The sequence below is a fragment of the Mastomys coucha genome, unplaced genomic scaffold (genome assembly GCF_008632895.1).
Source record: "Mastomys coucha isolate ucsf_1 unplaced genomic scaffold, UCSF_Mcou_1 pScaffold22, whole genome shotgun sequence".
Classification (NCBI taxonomy): Eukaryota; Metazoa; Chordata; class Mammalia; order Rodentia; family Muridae; genus Mastomys; species Mastomys coucha.
Window position 1 is genome coordinate 146,141,769 of NW_022196905.1, and position 20,396 is coordinate 146,162,164.

The 20,396-nt window shown below is 42.7% G+C and overlaps 1 protein-coding gene across 3 annotated transcripts in view; it reads right to left on the reverse strand.

The window, feature by feature from the left end:
• Positions 1-1,554: 1,554 nt before the first annotated feature.
• Insr (insulin receptor) overlaps positions 1,555-20,396 on the reverse strand; it is a 127,183-nt gene continuing 108,341 nt past the window's right edge. For 2 of the 3 annotated variants that reach the window (XM_031338862.1, XM_031338860.1), the window contains 9 exons: positions 19,517-19,676; positions 17,692-17,794; positions 16,132-16,199; positions 13,870-14,114; positions 12,379-12,489; positions 12,055-12,214; positions 10,297-10,426; positions 9,521-9,655; positions 1,555-6,671 (listed from right to left, as the gene is read on the reverse strand). In XM_031338862.1, the coding sequence (XP_031194722.1) occupies positions 6,317-6,671; positions 9,521-9,655; positions 10,297-10,426; positions 12,055-12,214; positions 12,379-12,489; positions 13,870-14,114; positions 16,132-16,199; positions 17,692-17,794; positions 19,517-19,676 (1,467 nt within the window). In that variant the 3' untranslated portion in view covers positions 1,555-6,316. The remainder of the gene's footprint in view (positions 6,672-9,520; positions 9,656-10,296; positions 10,427-12,054; positions 12,215-12,378; positions 12,490-13,869; positions 14,115-16,131; positions 16,200-17,691; positions 17,795-19,516; positions 19,677-20,396) is intronic. The other variant, XM_031338861.1, reaches the window with a different exon arrangement.

Consider the following 20,396-nt stretch of genomic DNA (forward strand, 5'->3'; position numbering starts at 1 on the left):
TTCTGGCTTTAGTCAAGGATACAAGGATTATAGAACCTCTCTCCATAACTAAGAAGAGCCACTGAGGCCCAGACAGGTCATTTCTTTTCTTTTCTTTTTTCCCAGCCTTCAAGTTTCAATTTTATTAAGGCATAAAAGTGATGTGTGTTCAGTAAAACTATACTTTGAATTTAGAATGTTGATCTTTCTTTCTCCTGGATACTGATGGGATGTAGGACAGTCTCATGTTGCTAGGCAGTAGACAGAAGGCACACATCCCAATCAGCTATGTGATAATGAAGGTAAATAAATGATTCTCTACAGGAACACTGTTCCTGAGCTCTGATATTCAGTAGACTAGGTACAATAAATGCATTTTTTCTTGGATATTTACTTTATTTACATTTCAAATGTTTTCCCTTTTCCAAGTCTCCCCTTCAGAAACCCCCTATCCTGTGCCCCTTCCCTCTGCCTCTACGAGGGTGCTCCCCCCCCCACCCACTCCAATCCTCCTGCCCTGGCATTCCCCTACATTTGGGCATCAGACACCCTCAGGCTTGAGGGCCTCTCCTCCCACTGATGTCCAACAAGGCTATCTTCTGCCACATATGCGGCCAGTGCCATGGGTCCCTGCATGTGTAATCTTTGGTTGGTGGTCCAGTCCCTGGGAGCTCCAGGGGATCTGGCGCAGACAGATCATTTCATGAAGCTATGAAGGTGAAATCTGGATTGTAATAAAGATCCCACGATGTCACAGATGCCAGAGTTGTGAGAACCTGCCATGGAAAGCTGCAGGTTGGAAGTGGAACTATCCCAAGAGAGAGAAGTAGGTTGCTGTTGACAAAGCTGAAAGAAGTTGGAGATGTGAAGACTGCTTTGACATCAGACATAGAGATGTAGAATTTGGAGTTTGTCCTGCTGGTTTTTGGACTTGCTTTGATCCAATATTTCCCCACTGCACTCCCCTTCCTCCCTTTTGGAAAGGTAATATACATCCTATGCCATTGTATGTTGGAAGTATGGGATCTGCCTTTTTATTTTTATTTTATAGAGATTACAGTCAAGAGATTGCATGAATCTCAGAAGAGACTTTGGACTTTTAAGGAGTCTTGAGACTGTAAAAGAGTCTGTGGTCTTCTGAAGTAGGACTAAATGCATTTTGAATGATAATGTGGCCATAAGCACTTGTTAGCCCCTTTAAAAATGTTAAACCCCAAAACCAACATGTTTTTTTAAAAAAGTCAATATGGTGGCATGTACTTAAAATCCCAGCACTAGAAAGGCAGAGGAGGAGACAGGCAGATAACTGGAGTCCAGTAGCTAGACATCTATGAGAGACCCTGTCTCAAAATAATGGTGGACAGCTCCTAAGAGACAATATCTGAGGCTGTCCTCTGGATTCTATCCTTACATACATATATATACACATGTGCACTTGCACACATGAGCACTCACACATGTGTATCTGCATATATGAACACACACACACACACACAAATATATAGGCTTTCCCTTAGTATAGCAAATCTCAAAGCCAGAGCCCCACCCAGACCAACCTGGATATTACACAAAAAATAGTCTCAAGATAATTTATTCCAAATTTTAATATAAACAAGTAATTGGCCTTTATTATACATGCAGAACAATTTCAGTCCCTCCCCTCCCCACACAAAAAGGCATATTCTGTACATGATGCTACTTGGCTCTTGTAGGAAAATGTCACTGTGCTTTGGGTGGGTTTTGTGTTTCTGTGTTTTCTGCAGTGCTATGGCACATTTGATCCCACACTGTTGACACATGGGATACAGCCACCCAGGCACATGAAGGGGGAAGGAGTAGCAACTTTGATACAAAGGATAAGGTCCAAACAAGCCATTTCTGCACATGTGAATGGACACACACACATTTGAGGGCCCTTCCTTTCTTCTCAAATAATAACAAGGGTTCTAGGATCATGATCTGATTTTTCACAAGTTTTTGTTTCATTTTGTTTTTTTTTTTAAACAGCCCACATACAGATAAAAATTTGACCAGAGATTAATTCACTATTCTGATTGGTATCAATTTAGCTCAAATACTCATTGATCTATCTGAGTACTTTCTGAGTGCTATCTTAAGTACTATTTCTTGAGTATTATCTGAAGATGCATATATGTTCAGTCATGGCTTCTTAAAAGACCATCATATTATTTTGTGTAGTTGAAACAGCAAGCAATAATCTGTTATTCCTAATCCCCAACTTCATCTCGTATAAATTCATATTCTGAGGAATATTCTGGAAGGATTTCTAAAAATGACTATATGCTATGTGCACCATTTACACAAAATTAGCACTATTCTTTTCCCATGTCCAACAAAGCCATAATTTTTGAAGAGCCTATGCTGTCAAGAATTCATCAGCTAGAATCTGGAATAAAACCACCTATCATAAAGTAGAAGAACCGTTGCTAGAACAACCATGATTCATTTACCAAGATCACCAGTATGGACCAGACTCTCACAGTGATACTGCCCACTGGCCAGCGTTATGGTGGGGTTCAAATAAAATTAGTCCTAAACCCAGTAATCACTCTGCATGGTAGAACGTCTGTCCTGATAAGATAGTAAGGGTAATTTTTACTTGTGTTGGTGGCACCACTCCCAGTTGCCACAGAATACAGTTTAGCTCTTCCTGCCAGTCTCCACACTCTCCCAAACTGCTCAGCCTAAACCCAGAAAGACATCAGGGCTCTTCCCTTCAAGCTAGCTTCAAATGACAGGGAAATATTTAGAAAGGCTCCAAGTACATGAACATTTCCTGATGTGTGCTTGACATCATTTAACCAGAAAGGAAACATGTCCACTGCTATTCTGGAAGAAATAACTGCATGTTTTTCCACCATGATCATAAAAGTAGTTCTAAAATAATGAGACATCTTCCAAAACACAATAAGAAGTATCAATATCAATGTAACTTGGTTTTGTTGCTTCTCTCTCTCTCTCTCTCTCTCTCTCTCTCTCTCTCTCTCTCTCTCACATCCATCACTACAAACTCCCAGGGGAGCCATGATTTTCTAGGTCTCAAGATTGTTTTCTTACAAAGCTAGTATCGTCTGAAACCAAAATGAGTCTCATGACCCAGTAGCTACTTGTTTCCTTCCCAGCAACAGCAGATATCAAAATGTAATTAGTGGAGTCCTTTTTAGTAGGGTCACCCAAGTTAGTGCACCTTTCCAGAAAAGATGGAAAAGAGTAAATTTTCAAGGACAGTGTCCTACAGTGAAATAGTATGGCAAAGCTTGAAACCAGGAGCCATGCTGGCCTTGCCTTGGTTTTCAGAGTTCTCAAGATTGCACAAGGCCAAACAGTGTCAGCTTAAAGTCAACCAAACCCCAGCATAGGGTTCCTACTTTACTGTTTAAAATATATTCAGGAAACTGATAGGTTTTGTAGCAGGCCTTGTGTAGGAGGTTCTCACAAACCACCTCATGGGTCTAAACAGGGTAAGAAATAATGGTCAGAGAACCCAGATTCCCTTTGCATTTGTGTCCAGGGGGGATTTCATGTGATCTGAAGGTGCTGACTCACAGCCTCATCAATAAAAGGAACACCCACTTTTCACCAAAAGACCTTAGACCAGGGGCCTCTCAAATAGGCTAAATCATGACAAACTGAACTGTGGCTTGTGTGTGAGGAGTGTGCAATCAACAGATGGGTTTTTAGATAGGTTTTTTTCTGAGGTTATACTCAGAAGAATATCAGCAACAAGAAGACTCCAGGTTCACAGGAAGGCTCTAGCTTTTTAATCCCAACTCTCTCCTTCAAAATTCTTCTTCGTCCCTGGCATTCAAAAATCAACAGGTACACAGCTCCCCAACTCCAAGAATGATTCAGCCAGAATCCTGAAGCCTCAACATCTGTTACTGAACCACATCCAAATAAGACACTGAGGTAGACTGTACTGAGAAGAAGGAAAGAAAATGACCCACACTCACCTGTTTTTATTTTTCCTTGATAAAAAAAATTTACATGCATACCATTTTTTTTACAAAAGTGATTTTCAAGAGTGATTTTATATATTAAAATAAATACTTTCCCCCGTACTATAAGAAACCTTTTGAATTAGAAAGGTGTGAAAATTTCTGCTAGTCTAGCATCACTACAAATTTACTGTGAAAAAGAAAAACAAACAAAAAATATCCAGACCTATGGTGTCTTCCGTTGATGCACAGACCCTCTATGTGCAAAGTGTTTTGGGTAAAAGTAATTGTAACTCTTGCTTCCTATACCAATCATTGAGTTCCCTGGTAACATTTTTATATGCTACAATTTTTCTAATATAAGTTCGACAACAATTGGCGACCAGGATTTACATTTCCTTGTGCTCTCAACCAAGAATCAAGAGGGTTTTGGGGTGGCCAGTGTGTCTTTATCTCATATCTCCTAGGGGAGAAGAAAGGTATCAAATATTTGTGGGGAAATGCACGTAGGAAAGAACCTCTGGGAGGATTTTCAGTTCACCATAGTTGTTTCTTTTTACTTGAGCAGCTGTGGTTTTATGCAAAGAGAAGTTGTGAGTTCACATCCTTTCATGAGTTCCTGGTGGTGAGAAGAAAGTCTCTGATGTTTTCTCCTCCAGATTTTAATCTCTAGAGACTGAAACATAAGCACCTGAGAAATAGACTCAGGCACTACATCTGGCCCAAGCTGACGTCCCTGGGCACCAGGAGCAGCTGTGGGAGTTTAGTGTGGAGAAGTATAGCCAGGCTCCCCAAAGGCGGAGGAGATCAACAGGGATCCGAAGGGTGCACCTCCTTACATATTGCTTAGTGTTCTCAAAGTCCATCTGTGTCACTGGTCTTTTGGATCTGAGTTTAGTATGTTTATACAATGACTGAGCAAAGTGTAGGCCTTGAAGAAGTGAGGTACACAAGCAGAGAGAACCCAGATGAACACAGGTGTTCTGGAAGGCCATCTCAGCTCCAGGCAACCACCAGTGTATCAGAGCAAGAAACATCCAGTCAATGTTACTATCTGAACCAGTCAAAAATCCAGTTACCCACAAACTCCATGAGAACTCCCCAAGTCCTAAAAGGCTAGCAGCTAATGTGGTATAATTCCCAGAAAAATATGTGTTTCAAAGACCAAACACAGAGGCCACTCACGTATTGTTCTGTCTCCCCACACAGGCAGATGTGCCCACCACTTCCCCTGCTCCCAAGGAAATAATAACTTATTAGGCTCATGTCAGAGATTCCATAAGCTTTAAATACGTTACAAATATATTCTCAAAATTGTTGTCTTACTTCCTTCTACAGTGTGTGTGTATGTGTGTGTGTGTGTGTGTGTGTGTGTGTGTGTGTGTCCCCTTTGCTTTGTTTGGTCTTCCAAAGATCCTCAATGAATCCAGACCAAATAATCCTCCCTCTGTTTTTGGAAAACATCACCAAAGGGAAGGGGAAGAAGACACCTGAGCAAGACTTCTGACGTGACTGAGAAGAATCTCTCGCGGGCACAGACTCTAAGTTCATGAGAAGGAAGAGGACAATATGAGGTCACCCACTCCAAGCAGCAGGAGCTTCATGAGCCAATTCACCAAGCATCAGTCCAGAGAATATTTTACATACACACAGCCCCCCACCCCACCCTGTGTTCTCTAACCTGGACACAACACACACACACACAAACGCACACAGGTGTGCAGATGAGCACACACTTAGGAGTACACACCCTTCCCCAAAGTAAAATACAAAAGCAGCAGCTATTGGTCAATTTGAGGAACTGATTTTGTGAATGAGGAAAAAAATAAACTAATCTAAAATAAAATAAAATCCTTCTCTCAGATGAATGAAACCTTCTCAAAGCCCAACCCTGCAAAGCATGTAATTCTAGAGCCAGGTTCTATAGGTCAGGTTTTGTTTTGTTTTGTTTTCTTGTCAGTTTCTTCTTTACTTTCTGACTTGTGTTCTATAAATAAAGTGTCTTTGACAACTAACTATAACTCAGACACTAGAAAAAAAAGAAAAATATCTGTAAAAACAGGTGCATTCTTCCAATCTATGGGGAAAACAACACCACCAACAACAAAATCATGGTTTGATGCCACGGGGGCAGGGAAGGGAATCCGGAAAGCCCAACCCCTCCAGGTTCACAGTTAGCCCACCACAGGCTCGCAGGGTTGGCGATCACGCTTGTGTTTTCAGGTCAAAAGACAAACAGAAATGTGTATGAACTATCTCTGAGCTCAGTTTCACATCTGGGTAGAGTCCTAATAATCCTGAGTTTCCTGGAGGCAGTCAAACTACTGATGAGTTTTAAAAAAGAAAGAAAGAAAAGAATCCTTCCCCAGAAGGCACTGTTAGGAAGGGTTTGACCTTGGCAGGGTGAGGACACGCCCGTTCTTCTTGCCCCCATTCATGTGGGTATAGGGGATGTGTTCATCATAGGTCCGTTTGATACTCAGAGAGGACCCTCCCTCCCTGCCCCCAGCCTCTTCTCTCTGACAGTGAGAGGAACGATCCAAGGGGACATTCTCCATGTCCTCGAACTCCATCTCCAACTCCTCACTCTCCGGTGCCTTGTTCTCCTCGCTGTAGAAGAACGAAACTTCTGGAAAGCTGGGGTGGAGGTCATCCTTGAGCAGGTTGACGATTTCCAGGAAAGTTGGCCTCATCTTGGGGTTGAACTGCCAGCACATGCGCATCAGGTCAGTGCTGTGGGGACAGGAACCAGGGTGGATAAGTTTCAAGATGCAGTCAGGCTGCTCCCTCCTGTACTGCCCCACTATAGACCACATTCAAGCAGTGGTAGTCCTTGCCTTGGCTATGGCTGTATGCATAGATGGCAGTCAAGGCTGGATCAACAATTCTAGCGGGACTGAAAGATGGTTTTCAAAAGCAAGCCAGTCAGACATGGTGGTGCATGCCTGTTATCACAGCTACTGTGGAGGCTGAGGTAAGAGGACTGTAAATTCAAGGTCTGTCAGGTTAGAATGACTTTCAGGCCAGGCACCTTATTGAGACCAGGGTCTCTAAATAAAAAGTACAAAGAGGGACAATGCTCAGTGGAGGAAGAGGAAGTGCAGAGGAGAGGAAAAAATGAAGAGGAAATAGAAAGAAAAAGAAGAAATAGGAAAAGAAAGGAATGGGAAGGGAAGAGGAAAGAGATGGGTGAGGGGGATTACATAATGGGCCCAAGAAGCTATCAACTGGGAAAAGAGCCCCAAATGAGAAAAGGTTTAGATGAGGTTGGGCTATGAACATACCTCTGGGGGTTTGTCTTGATTGTAAATTGATCTGGGAAGACTCAACTCTTTATGGATAACACCACACCCTGGGCAGGGAGCTCCTAAACTTCATGAGAGCAAACTGAGAGCAAGCAAGCAAGGTTCCATATACTTATCTCTCTCTGCTCTCAACAGAAGACGTGATGTGACTAGGTGCTTGAGTTCCTACTTTGACTTGCCCATCAGTGATCCAACTAAATCCTTTCTCTCCTAAATTGTTTTTGGTCAGGTTTCACTATGGCAACAGAGATTAAAAAGGACAGAAACTGGGCAGACATTGTACATTATTTATCACAATATGCATCCCCGTCTCTGATGCCTCCGCGTTTGGTGTGTTTCACTTACAGAGACCTACTCAACAGCCATTCTAGGCTTAAAGACCCTTCAGGGAGGTATCCTTGAACCTTGGCAGGATACAACTATATGGGCTAAACACAGGGAGCGAGTTTCCAACTCATTCACAAGAAAATGCCAGGAGCAGTGGAGCCCAATGAGCATGGACTGAGACCTCTGAAATTGTGAGCCACAGTTGGGTGTCTCATCCTTTAAGTAGAACTTCTCAGGTATTCCCGAGCAGTGGTAACTAATACATACAGTCTCATCGACACATCTACGTAATGCCTATGGCTATATTCAAGCTTCAACCACACAGGGTCACAGTGTTCTCACCACTTACAACAGAATCTTTAAGGAAAGGTTGTGAACCTCTGCCATGGCCTTAATTTCCATTCCAATGGTTACGATGATAAAATGCTCCAATAAAAGACACAGGGGAGAAAGAGCTCATCTTCCCTCACAATTCCAGGCTGCAGTCCATCAGAATGGGGAAGTTAGGGCGGTAGGAACTTAAGGCAGCTCGTCACAGTCACAGCACGTGTAGTCAAGAGCAGATAGAGAATGAGTGCATGCATGCTTGCTCAGCTTGCATTCTCCACTTTATAGAGTTCAGGACCCTCTGCCTAGGATATGGTGCCCCCCACAGTGCGATAGTAGGTGACATCAATTAACATAATCAAGACAATCCCCAAAGGCATGCCCATGGGCCAGTGTTGTCTAGAAAAGCCCTCAATGACAATTCTAGACTGTGTCAAGTTGACAAAACGAATCCTCACAGATAAATTCCCCAGTTCTCAACCAGTTACAAACTGCTCTCATTAGGAGAGGGCCCTGATGAGGCAATGTTCAGAAAATTCTGAATACAAAGAGATAAATAAAAATATAAGACAAATCCAAGCATGTACATGGAGACACAGATACAAACACACATATTTTATAAAGATTTGGTAGGCAAGGTTGAGGGGTGGCTTAGTTGATAAAGTGCTCATCCCTCAAGTCCAAGGACCTGAGTTAGATCTTCAGAGCCTACATTAAAAAAAAAAAAAGTACACATTTAGGGATGGAGAGAATGGCTCAGCGGTTAAGAGCACTAGCTGCTCTTCCAGAGGACCCAGGTTCAATTCCTAGCACCTCCATAGCAGCCCACAACTGTCAGTGGACCCAACACCCTCCCATAGGCATACATGTAGGAAAAACACCAATGCAAATAAAATAAATAAATAAATTTTTAAAAATGTACACATTTACAATCCCAGGGCTGGGATGATAGAGATAGGAGGATCCTGGGGACTCAATAGCTGGCCAGTCAGCCTAGCTGAATCACTGAGCACCATACCAATGAAGGGCCATGTCTCAATGGAGATGAATACTACTTCTAAGGATGATGCCCTCCACATATGTATGTTCACACAGGTCACATAAGTGCATTAAAAAAAAATTAAGGGGCTTGAAGAGATAGCTCAGTGGCTAAGAGCACTTGCTTCTCTTGAAGTTGACTAAGGTTTAGTTCCTGGTACCCATGTATTGGTTCACAACCACCTGTAATTCCAGGTCCAGAGGACCTAACACCCTCTTCTGGAGTGCTTGGGCATCAAGTATATATGTTATGAACATACATGTAGGCAAACACTCATATACCTAAGATAAAAATAAATCTTTAAAATGGATTTGATATGCAAATGTATACATGTAGACTACATGACACATGCACAGGCATACATATACGCAAGCATAAGCACACATGTAGGCACATGTGAAAATGAAAGTGGGCATCCAAGATACAATATGCAAATACAAGCCTGGATGTAAAGGCATACTATATAAACATGTGTGGGCATAAGGCCTGCAAACCAAACCCATTAGTATGTACCTAAAATATACAGACACAAAACATATGTAATGTGCAAATCCTCACATGTTCCATATCTTTTCCATACTTACAGTCTCTCTGGACAATTATCAGGGGGATCCAGATAGCCTCCATCCATGACAAATTTCAACACCTGTTCATTAGACAGGCCTTGATAAGGTTGTTCAGCCAGGCTAGTGATTTCCCAAAGGACCACCCCAAAGGACCTGCCAATGACAATTGAGAGCAGTAAACAAAGAAGCCAACAAAACGTACAGTAGTCTTTATCTCAAATACATTCATCTATACCCCTTTTGGCTGGCTAGAACTTTATTGACCAATGAATAGAACAAGTGATGGACTAAGATGATATTTCAGTTGGCAAAGTCCTTTCCACCAAAGCACGAGTACCTGAGTTCAATGCCCAAAACCCACGTAAAGAGCTGGATGTGCAGGCCAGCAAGATATCTCAGTAGGTGGCACTTGCTGTCCAGCCTGATGGCCTGAGCTGATACCCAGGATCCATATGGTGGTGGGAGAAGAGAATTGACTCCCACAAGCTGTCCTTTGACCTCCACATCTGTGCTGTAGCATGGTCTCCCCCATAACACACACACACACCATACACCACACACACACACACACACACACACACACACACACACACACACACACACACACATACACTGATTTATATTGTAATTCATGAGTAAATTTTTCTAAGACTATCCTCAATCAATACATAAAGGTAACCATCAGACAGACAAACCTTCATTTCTATATGTGAAAGGCAGGCTTTGCTCTATCACCTCCTGATGAGCACATTACTGGGACACCTGAAGGAGATCAAGCCTAGTACATAACTCACCACATATCGGAAGAAGCAGTAAAGACTCCATCCTTCAGGGACTCAGGTGACATCCACCTCACAGGCAGCAGTCCCTTGCCCCCTTTCCGATAGTAATCTGTCTCGTAGATGTCTCTTGTCATTCCAAAGTCTGACAACAAACAGTACACAAGTTTTTCAGGTCATCCTTCTAGTATCTTGAGAGCTCCACCCCTCGAAGCGCCACCAGAGGCCCCGTGTGTGGCAGGCAAACTCACCAAGAGGGGATTTTTGAGGTGTATGGAGGGTGTGGATGGAGAATAGGAGCTGCCATCCTTCCCACCTACTCCTTCCCCAGTGTCCCAACAGACCCTTTTCCTTTATCCAGATAATCTGCTGCTCCCTCAACTCAACCTGGGGTCTCTTTTTGACCTTGCCTCTTGTTGACACTCCTAAACTGTGGGCAAGCAAGCCTTTCTGCATCTACACCTTTCTCTAATCCATTTCACTTCTCCTTGACCTTGCATAGTCTAGGCTCACTTCCATATCTCCCCTGTACATCCTCCAACCTGGCAACATCCTACTACGCAAGGGTGACTATGTGAAGAGAAGCATGCTCCTTCCAGTTCTCATTGGTTTTGTTCTCTCTTGAGGCAAGCTCTCACATATTCCAGGGTAACTTTGGATTTGCTACATAGCTGAGGATGACATTGAGTTTTTGATCTTCCTGCCTCTACCTGCTTCCATAACTAATGTGTGTGTGGAGGGGGGGGAGTATTAGGATCTTTATGGGACTTTGCCTGTTCCTGATTCTCACTGGTTTTATAGAGGAGAGACAAATCCTATGATTTACAAAGCTCTTACATACCTGCTTCTTGGTTTTCAGCTTAACCTCACAGCTCACTGTCCTTGAGTCTCTCTATACCCATCCTATCTACACATCAAGCAGCATTCTTGCCACTTAGTATCTGCTTCTGCATTTCTTTCTTCTACATTCTCTGACTCAACCTTTGGTCTTGTCAGAACCTGTACTAAGTTTTATAGTAATTTTTAACTGTCATCTCAGCACAAGCTAGAGTCACCAGACAGAAAAGATTCCAGTGAAGAATTACCTACATCAGATTGGCCTATGGACATGTCTGTGGGAGATGTCTTGATTGTTAATTGATATAGGAGGGCTAAGCTTACTATAGGCATCACCATTCCCTTAGAAGAGACTCCTGGGCTATATATGAAAGCTAGCTAAGTATGAGCCAGCAAGCAGCATTCTTCCATGGTTTCTTTTCAAGTTCTTTGCCTGACTTCCCTCAGTGACAGACTATAATGTGAAACAAATTCCTTCTTCCCCAAGTTGTTATATTTATTTACTTATTTACTTACTTACTTATTTTTTGATAGAAACAAAAAGGAAACTAGAATAGAAATGTTAGCTTTCTGGGTTGGGAAAATGCCCAGAGTGGGTAAACGTATTTTTCAGGCAACATAAGGACCTGAATTTAAAACCCCAGAATCTGCCATGCCGCCCACACCCTATAATACATAATACATACACAATACACACACACACACACACACAATCTCTCTCTCTCTCTCTCTCTCTCTCTCTCTCTTTCTCTCTCTCTCTCCCCTCTCTCTCTCTCTCTCCTCTCTCTCTCTCTCTCTTTCTCTCTCTCTCTCCCCTCTCTCTCTCTCTCCTCTCTCTCTCTCTCTCTTTCTCTCTCTCCTCTCTCTCTCTCTCTCTCTCTCTCTCTCTCTCTCTCTCTCTCTCTCTCTCTCAGATTCTCAGATTCTAAGACACACCTCCAATTTTGACAGTAAAATCATGGGCAACCATGCAGTTTCGAGCTGCCAGGTCCCGGTGCACAAACTTCTTGGCGTTCAAGTATGCCATGCCATCAGCAATTTCTGCTGTCATCTGAATCATTTCTTGCAAGGTAGGGGGAGGGCGACCTGGGTTATTCTAAAGTCAAAACATGGGTTGCAATTAGCACTCTGATTCCATCTAAATCATCTCTTACAGGGTGTATAGCCAGGGTTATTCTAAAGTCAAAACATGGGTTTGCATTTAGCGAAGTTGGTATACTTAAGATCAGGTGCCCTGCTAGGGGCCTATAGGCAGCTTACCTCAGCATCTGGCCGCAGAGAACGGAGGTGACTTTTCAGGTCTCCATGAGCCATCAATTCCATCACTACCAGCGTTGGCTGGCCTTTGGATACCACCCCAAGAAGACGGACCTGCAGAAAAAGCATAGAGGTGATTGGAAAAGGGTCCAGGTTTTATTTCAACTCAAAATGTGCTCTCTGTCTGGTGTCTATAGCACACAGGCCAACCTGTGTTTGGATGGAGCATAGTCAGCCCTAATATGAGGGAGCAAACAGACCCACTCATATAGAGAACATCTCAAGCAAATCCCAGTTGGCTAATGTTTCTCAGTACATAAACCACGTTCCTACCTCCGGACCTTTGCAGTTCCTGCTCTCCTGACCCTGGTCCCTTCCTTCTGTGTACACATGGTTCAGTCCTTTAAGACTTTGCTCAAATAGACTACAATCTTCTTCCTCTCCCTTTTTCAACCTCTGCCAGCATTTTTCTCCTAATACATCACTACTAGTTTGGGAACTGTCTTCCTTGCAATAGACTGTTTAAGAGGGAGGTCAAGAACCTGCTTCAGTGTCAGCAAGAGCAAGGCATTTAGGAGCTGATACCTAGCAATTTCTTCTGAATTGAAGCTTTCCATCCTTGAGGGAAGCTCCTTAAGACTGAGGAAGTAAAGAGAACTTACATTGTTCAGGAAGTAAATGATTTATAAATCTAAGAATGTTCCAAAAATTAATAAGATTCACAAGACCACCAACCCTTTCCATGATTATATTAGTAGTAAAAGCTTTAGATAGAATAGATTATACGATCTCTCAAACTGCTGTAAGTTGTGTAGAGAGCACTGAGATTCCAGATTTCATGAGCCATCACTCAGGAGGGTGCGTTTTTTTGGTGATGTAGCTACCTATGCATGTTGTCCATACTCCTATAAGTGAACACATACTCCTGCAAGGAATTGAAATAACCTCATTGGTTCTCCAATGGAGTTCTGATGGAGTCCTTTCTTTGGTCTAAATACCATATCAGAGGTGAATAAATTTTGTTCACCTGTCTGCAGTAGACATCACACAAAAGGTGGCCCTAAAAATGCCTGATAAGGATAAAAGAACATATGGCTCAACTAGAAATAAAGAGCCTACTCAGGGAACAAAGAGGCAGGGAAGGTTTGTTTTGGCTTCAGGAAGAATAAGAGCAGGTATGAAGAGGTGGACTTCCATGCAACTAAGGGTTACAGAGAAGTTCAGAAGAGGAAAAAAGTCAATGGGAAAGTCTGAAATACAGAGGAAGATTCCAGGAAGTGATAGAACAGTTATAGAGTTTGATTCTGAGCAAGCTGGGAAAAGAGGAGATTCAGAAGGGAGTTATCACCTCCCCTCCTCTTCATGACGGGAGGCTTAATGGAATGGGGAGTGGGCACCAGTCTACACCCAGTATCCTGGGTGGTTATAGGCCGTGGAGGCAGAGCAAATGAGGAACATGAAAGGAAGTCTTTGCCCCATCCCAGATAGACTCACCACATGATGGCAGGTGAATCCCTTCATGACTGATGCCTCATTGAGGAACTCAATCCGTTCTCGAAGGCTGGCTGACTCATTGACAGTCTTCACCGCAACACGGGTCTCTGCCTCACCCTTGATGATATCCTTGGCATTGCCTTCATATACCATACCAAAGGATCCCTGCCCCAGCTCTCGTAGGAGGGTGATCTTCTCTCGAGGTACCTCCCACTCGTCCGGCACGTACACAGAAGATGGAAACACTACTTTTCACTTATCTACACAGTATTGCCATCCAACCTCTTAAGGGCCCCTAGACACCTCCCACCACAATTTTTTCTTGATCTACATACATATATTTACTCATTTTGTAACTCAAGACTTCTGTTGGGCATTGGGTATACAACCCAGAACTAGACAAGCTTCTGCCACCATCAAAAAGATGGCAGAGGCTAGGGGATGAGCTATAATTGGGTCAGGATCCTACTTAGGAAGTACAAAAATGATGCTGTATCCCCATCTTTCCTGTCTGATTCTAGATCCCTGCTACTGCATGATACCTACTTGTGAAATGGTTAATACTGTGAATGTCATAGAATCTAGAATCACCTAGGAGACAAGCTTTAGGGAATATTTATGAAGGAAGTTTTTAGATAAAGTTAATTGAAGTAGAAAAAGCCACCCTAAATGTGGGCAGCAGCATCCCATTGGCTGGAATTCTAGACTAAATAAAAAGGAAAAAGTGCGCTGAGCACCAGCTTTCACTACTCTCTGCTTCCTAACTGTGGATGCAATTGGCCATCTGCCAAGACTTGCCCATCATGAGGCAAGTTCCGCCAACTGGGAGCCACATGAAGCCTTCTTCCCTCAAGTTGCTTTGTGAATTGTTTTGTCACAGTAATTACCAAAAAATAATTTAGATACTTCCCATTGGAGTTCTTTGACCAAGTACCAATAGAATAGTGGAAGAAAGGGTATAGGTTAAAATAAACTGGGAAAGAAAATGTCTACAATGCCTAGCAGCTCTTGTTAGAACGTGGTAGATCCCTATCCTCTGGACTCCTTCATGGCCTTCTGATTCTGTTTGATTCATAGAACTCAGCTAGAAGATGCTTTGTAGTCCACTTTTACTGTTAGGAACCCACACAGCATGCTAAGGAAGGGCACCAGGAGAGAAACCACATATAAGGAGAGACTTAACCAGTAACAGTGGCTACTCCTTGGAACCACTCAGCCTGTCAATCAACACACAAGTAAATGAGGTTATCTATCCAAGGCCAAATACAGGTCAAATACATTCATGCCTTGAAAGTCAAACTGTGATGGTACTACAAGAGGTACTTTACAGAAGAGACTGTCATGTAACAAAGTTCTTGAAAAACAGGCATGCCTTCTCTCTAGAGGCCACTCTGCCCTATCATGCAATAACGAGTGGTATGAATGTCAATCCTAAGTTCCTACCATAAGCATCAGTTCAACTACTACCAGCAGCTTATGTGTCCTTAGCACTCACCCAGCGCCTAACTGCCCGATTCTATCTTCACTTCATTTGTCTCTGTGTATATGTGTATGTACATTTGTGCCTGTGTATGCATTTATGTGCAGGTACACATAAGTGCTCATGCACGTGAAGGCCAGAAGTTGACATCAGGTATCTTTCTTGATCATTCTCCACCTCTTGAACTCCTCATTGAACCTGGAGCTCACAGATTAACCAGGCTGACTTGCCACTGAGCCCTACATCTCTGCTTGCTCACTGCTGGAATGAGAGGTACACATCACAGCACCCAGCTTTTTATATAGGCACTATGGGTCGAACCCCGTCCTCAAATGTGGGTAGTGAACATTTCACCTGTTGAATCATTTCCTCAACATTATTGTCTCTAATTCTCTTCTCTCAGTATCATGTCATAGCTTCTAATTTCCACCTTCATAGTAAGAATGACAAGTTTGGTGGTGGGTCTCTGGCCCTGACCTTTCACACACTCCTATGGCTATGGCACTAGGATTTTAGTCTCACATTCCAGCCTGAAGGTCCTGTAGGTGATATCGAACTACCCAAACAGGTCTAGACAACAGACCTAACATCCCACAATAGCAGAGTCTCTGCAGCAAGGGCAGATGGGCAAGCTTATCACTCAAGGGGCTTCTCCATCCTTTTTGGGATAGTTTCCCTCCTCCCTGTGATGCTAGCCTATCCTCAGATCTGACTTAACAGTGATGGTAAAGAAAACCAAGGACTGGATTCTGGATTCCCACAAAGAAGGAAGTGGTGCTCACCATCACTGGCACTGAGGTACTCAGGGTTTGAAGATGCGTACAGTGGTCCCATTGGCCCATCTGGCTGCCTAGAGGAGGAAAAGAGAGATACAACATCTTGAACATCCCATGGCATTCTGGACACTAGAAAGAGGCAAACACTATAAATCAGGAATGTATTGTTCTACATTTTGTCCAAAGTAGAGAAAGTGAGGGACAAAAAAATGTCATTTAGTGTCCTGGCTAGCCTTCATTGTTAACCCCACACAACATAAGGTCATCTAGGAGGAAAAGCCTCAACTGAAGAATTGCCTCGAGCAGATTAGTCTGTGGCCATAACTACGAGAGTGTGACTTTGTTAAACAGTAATACAGAAGAGCCCAGCCCATTGTGGGGGGCATCATTCTTTGGCAGGTGGTCTTGGGCTGTGTAAGAAAGCAAGCTGAATCGCTTCTCTGCCTTTTGGCTAAGATCAAGTGTAGAAAGCAAGCTGAGCAAGAACCAGACAGTGAAACAGCAAGCAAGCTTTCCTCCATGGTTTCTTCCCAGTTCTTTGGATGAAAATGTTTTATCATAGCTACAGAAAGGACCCTAGAACAATAAAGCAGAATGAATTTAAAAGAATGTCAGTTCTGCAATGATGACATAGTAAATGTCACACAAAAAAAAGTGTTCTGCTACTATTTAAAATTTACCTGATTAGCCAGAGGCATTGCTTGTAGTTTTCAAATATGTATGCCTTACTTAATTTTTGTCTTCTCTTTAATGAAAGAAAGAAATAATAGCAACAACAATCAAGCCAAGTATGCTAATTTATACCTGGGGTGGATTAGCATACTCCTGTATCCTAGTATTTTGGAAGCTGAGGCAGAATAATCACAAGTTCAAGGTTGACCTTGGCTATATAGCCAAAGAGCAAACAGAACAAAGATAGAACTGGAAGCTACTATGTTAAGCAAAATAATCTAGACATAGAAAGACAAAGATAGCTGCCTCTGGTGGTGCTGTTTTAGAAGGTTTAAGCCCTTTAGGAGGTGGAGTCTGGATGAAAAAGTATGCTACTGAGGACCAGTTTTGACGATTTTGCACCCCAGGGCCACTTTCTATTCTTTCGCTACTTCCTGTGTTTGGATGAATTGTGAACACCTGTGCTCACTCTCCTGTAGTCAGGTCTTCCGGTTGACAGTGGACTGAACTGTAAGCTAAAATCAGCTTTTCCTCACCAAAGTTGCTTTTTCTCAAGATATTCTATCACAGCATCAAGAAAGTAAGCAATACATATTTGACCTATACTTGCTCATCAGTTGCAACTCTAAGTTAGCTGCAGATCCCAAGAGCTGGGTAAAAATAAATCAATGAAAGGATGTAGGGAGAATCAACAAATCAAAGAGAATTTGTAATAAAGAGTATATTATAATATTACACAGTAAACTTATTACCTTAATTGCAATGTAGCATATCCTATATGAATAAAACTTATAAAAAACTTGGCTCTGTCTAACTCAATACTTAAGTTATTGGTTTTTTTTTCCCCCAAGAGAGTCATATGTTAGCCATTTGCCACCATACCCCCTTACTTACCTCTTTCTCAGGAACAGATAAATACTTCCAATCACAACACTGAAGAGGAAGACAAAGATGAGGGGCCCGATGATAATTTTGGCAATATTGGATGGGACATCTACTGCAACAGAATAAAAAGGTACATGTTTAACATCAAAATGAATTGATATTAAAAAAATTACACCATTAAAGGCAAGCTGTTGTGGGTCACACCTGTTATTGCACCACCTGGTGTAGGGGTGGGGACTGAGGTGGAAGGACCATGAGTTCAAGGCCACCCTGGGCTATAAAGCAAAATCCTAGGATATTTCCAAGCAAGACAGGGCCATTGAATACATGAACTCACAGCATGTGGGAGCCATTGGTAATTGATGCCTGCTAGGAGAGGAAGTGTCTTCAGGGACATGGTCAGTGAGAAGCTCCTCATTCCAGAAGATGGCCCCACACCTGATGCATATAATGGCAACTCAATGGCACATAGTGGACCCATGTTTGCTTATTATTTGTTTGCTTGTTTGTTTAAAAACATGTGAAGTTGAAAGGAAAAAGTGGTGAGAGATGGCTAAGTCAATAGAATGCCTGTATCGTGAACATGAGGAGTTAGAGACTCACATAAAAACCATGTGTAAAACCTGGACATGCTGTTACATACTTGCATTCAGAGTACTGGTGAGGCAGAGACAGGCTGATCCCTGAGGCTTCCTGGTCAATGGGAGCCATCTCCCAGCCCATATGTCAAGGGTTGGCTATTGCTTCATCATGACATCTGTTACCAGTTCTGTCCTGACAAACTACTTTGAGTTTCCCTGTGAATTGACAACAAACTGTTTTCTTGCACCTGCTGGCCCCTAGCCCACAGGATGTGTTTGTAAATGCTGATGGTTGAATGAGATTCAAGAAATGACAGTGGTCTGGTTACATCCCTTTGTGTGTCCCCACCTCCTCCCTTGTTCTTTAAGAGAAGGGAGGCTAGAATCAGGACAAAGGGTTCTCTGAAAAAAATTATGAAAAAATTTAAATTCTTTTAGAACTTTTAATATATTGTTTAAAATTTCATACATGTATACAATGTTTCTTAATCATATCCACCCCAATGATTTATTATTTTAAAGTAGATATTCTTTTCTATTATTAGTGTGTGTTTGTGCATGTCTGTGTGTGCGTGTGTGTATACACATATGTACTACTTCCCTGTGGAGGCCAACACGTCTACATCATGTATCTTTCTCTATGTTCTATGTTGTCTTTTTATCGTTTTTATTTTGTTTTGTTTTGTTTTTGAGACAAGATGCAGTCCTTACTAGCCCAGAACTCACTATACAGACCAGGCTAGCCCAGAACTCACTATACAGACCAGGCTAGCCTAGAACTGTGCCTATCTCTGCCTCCTGAGTGCTGGGTCATTTCTCTCTTTATTTCTTTTCTTTTTAAGATGATGATATAATTATATCATTTCCAATTTCCCTTACCCAGATTCAATCCCTCTCATATCCCCCTCCTTGGCCTTCAAGTTATTCTTTGGGGCAGCATCTTTCAATGAACACAGATCTCACCAGTTGGCTAGACTGGCTGGCCAATGAGCCCCAGGGAACTGCCTAGTTCCATCCTCCCAAATTGAGATTACACATTGAGTATGAGCATGCCCATATTTTTATGTGGGTGATGAGGATGTGAATTGTTGGTAGAAAGGGTTGGCAAACCTAAGGCTGGTCATTTTGCAGTTTCTGGTTGATTCAAAGTTAAAGTACCTAGAGCTTCCATCAGGATCATTCTCTAAACTGTTCTACAATTCCTACAGCACCAAGCACTGACCCAATCACTTGAGGTTACTATGGAAACTTACAATAATCAGTCACATAAAAATAGGTGGGTTCTGTCCAGGAGCCATTTCCTGCCAGAGAGGTAGCCCGGACTCGAACACTGTAGTTTCCTGGGGAGAGCCCTCGCAGCCTGCAGCCCCGCTCCAGGGCAAAATGTTTCCGGGAAACACAGAGGTGCAGCTCCTGAAAGAAAAGAGAAGATGGTTAGCTGACTTTTGCACACCTGGGCACATGCCTCCCAGGTGGGACATTATAGTTAGGCTTCGACTCAAGTGAAGTGGAGGGAGCTAAAGGAAGAAGAGTCTAACCTGTCAGAGGCTTTGAGAAGTTGCTTGTTTGTTTGTTTCCATTTTTATTTATGGTCAGGATCAGGGTGATGCTTTTGTTTTCTTGAGACAGGGTCTCATGTAGCTCAATATGGTCTCCAACTCATGATTTGGAGGACAGTTCTTTGCTACTTAGCCAGGTCCCCAACCTCTCACCTGAGGCTCTGCAGCAGAGACTCTATCCCTAAGCCATGTCCCAGCCTCACACTGTATATTCTAGTTAAGCACCCACCACTGAGACTTTGTCTCAAAACAAAAAACAAACAGAGATCTGGGAATGAGTATGCAGGGAAAAGGAGGATCTCTAACCAGCCAATCGGGAGCTTGACAGATGCAGCTTTTGAGTGGCTATCATGCTGGAGCTGGTTTCTTGGTGATGGAGCTTCCCTTGAGTGACCCATGCTTCTATAAGTAACCCCAATAAATCCACTGTTTCACTAAGCTAAACCTGAGTAGGATCATTTTTTAATCTGTCCTCAGTGCTCTATCTAGGGTGAAGAGACATTTGTTTGTGTCACACAACACAGAGCTAGCCCCTGAACACAGAACCATTTGTCTCTAAAACTTCTCCTCTTGC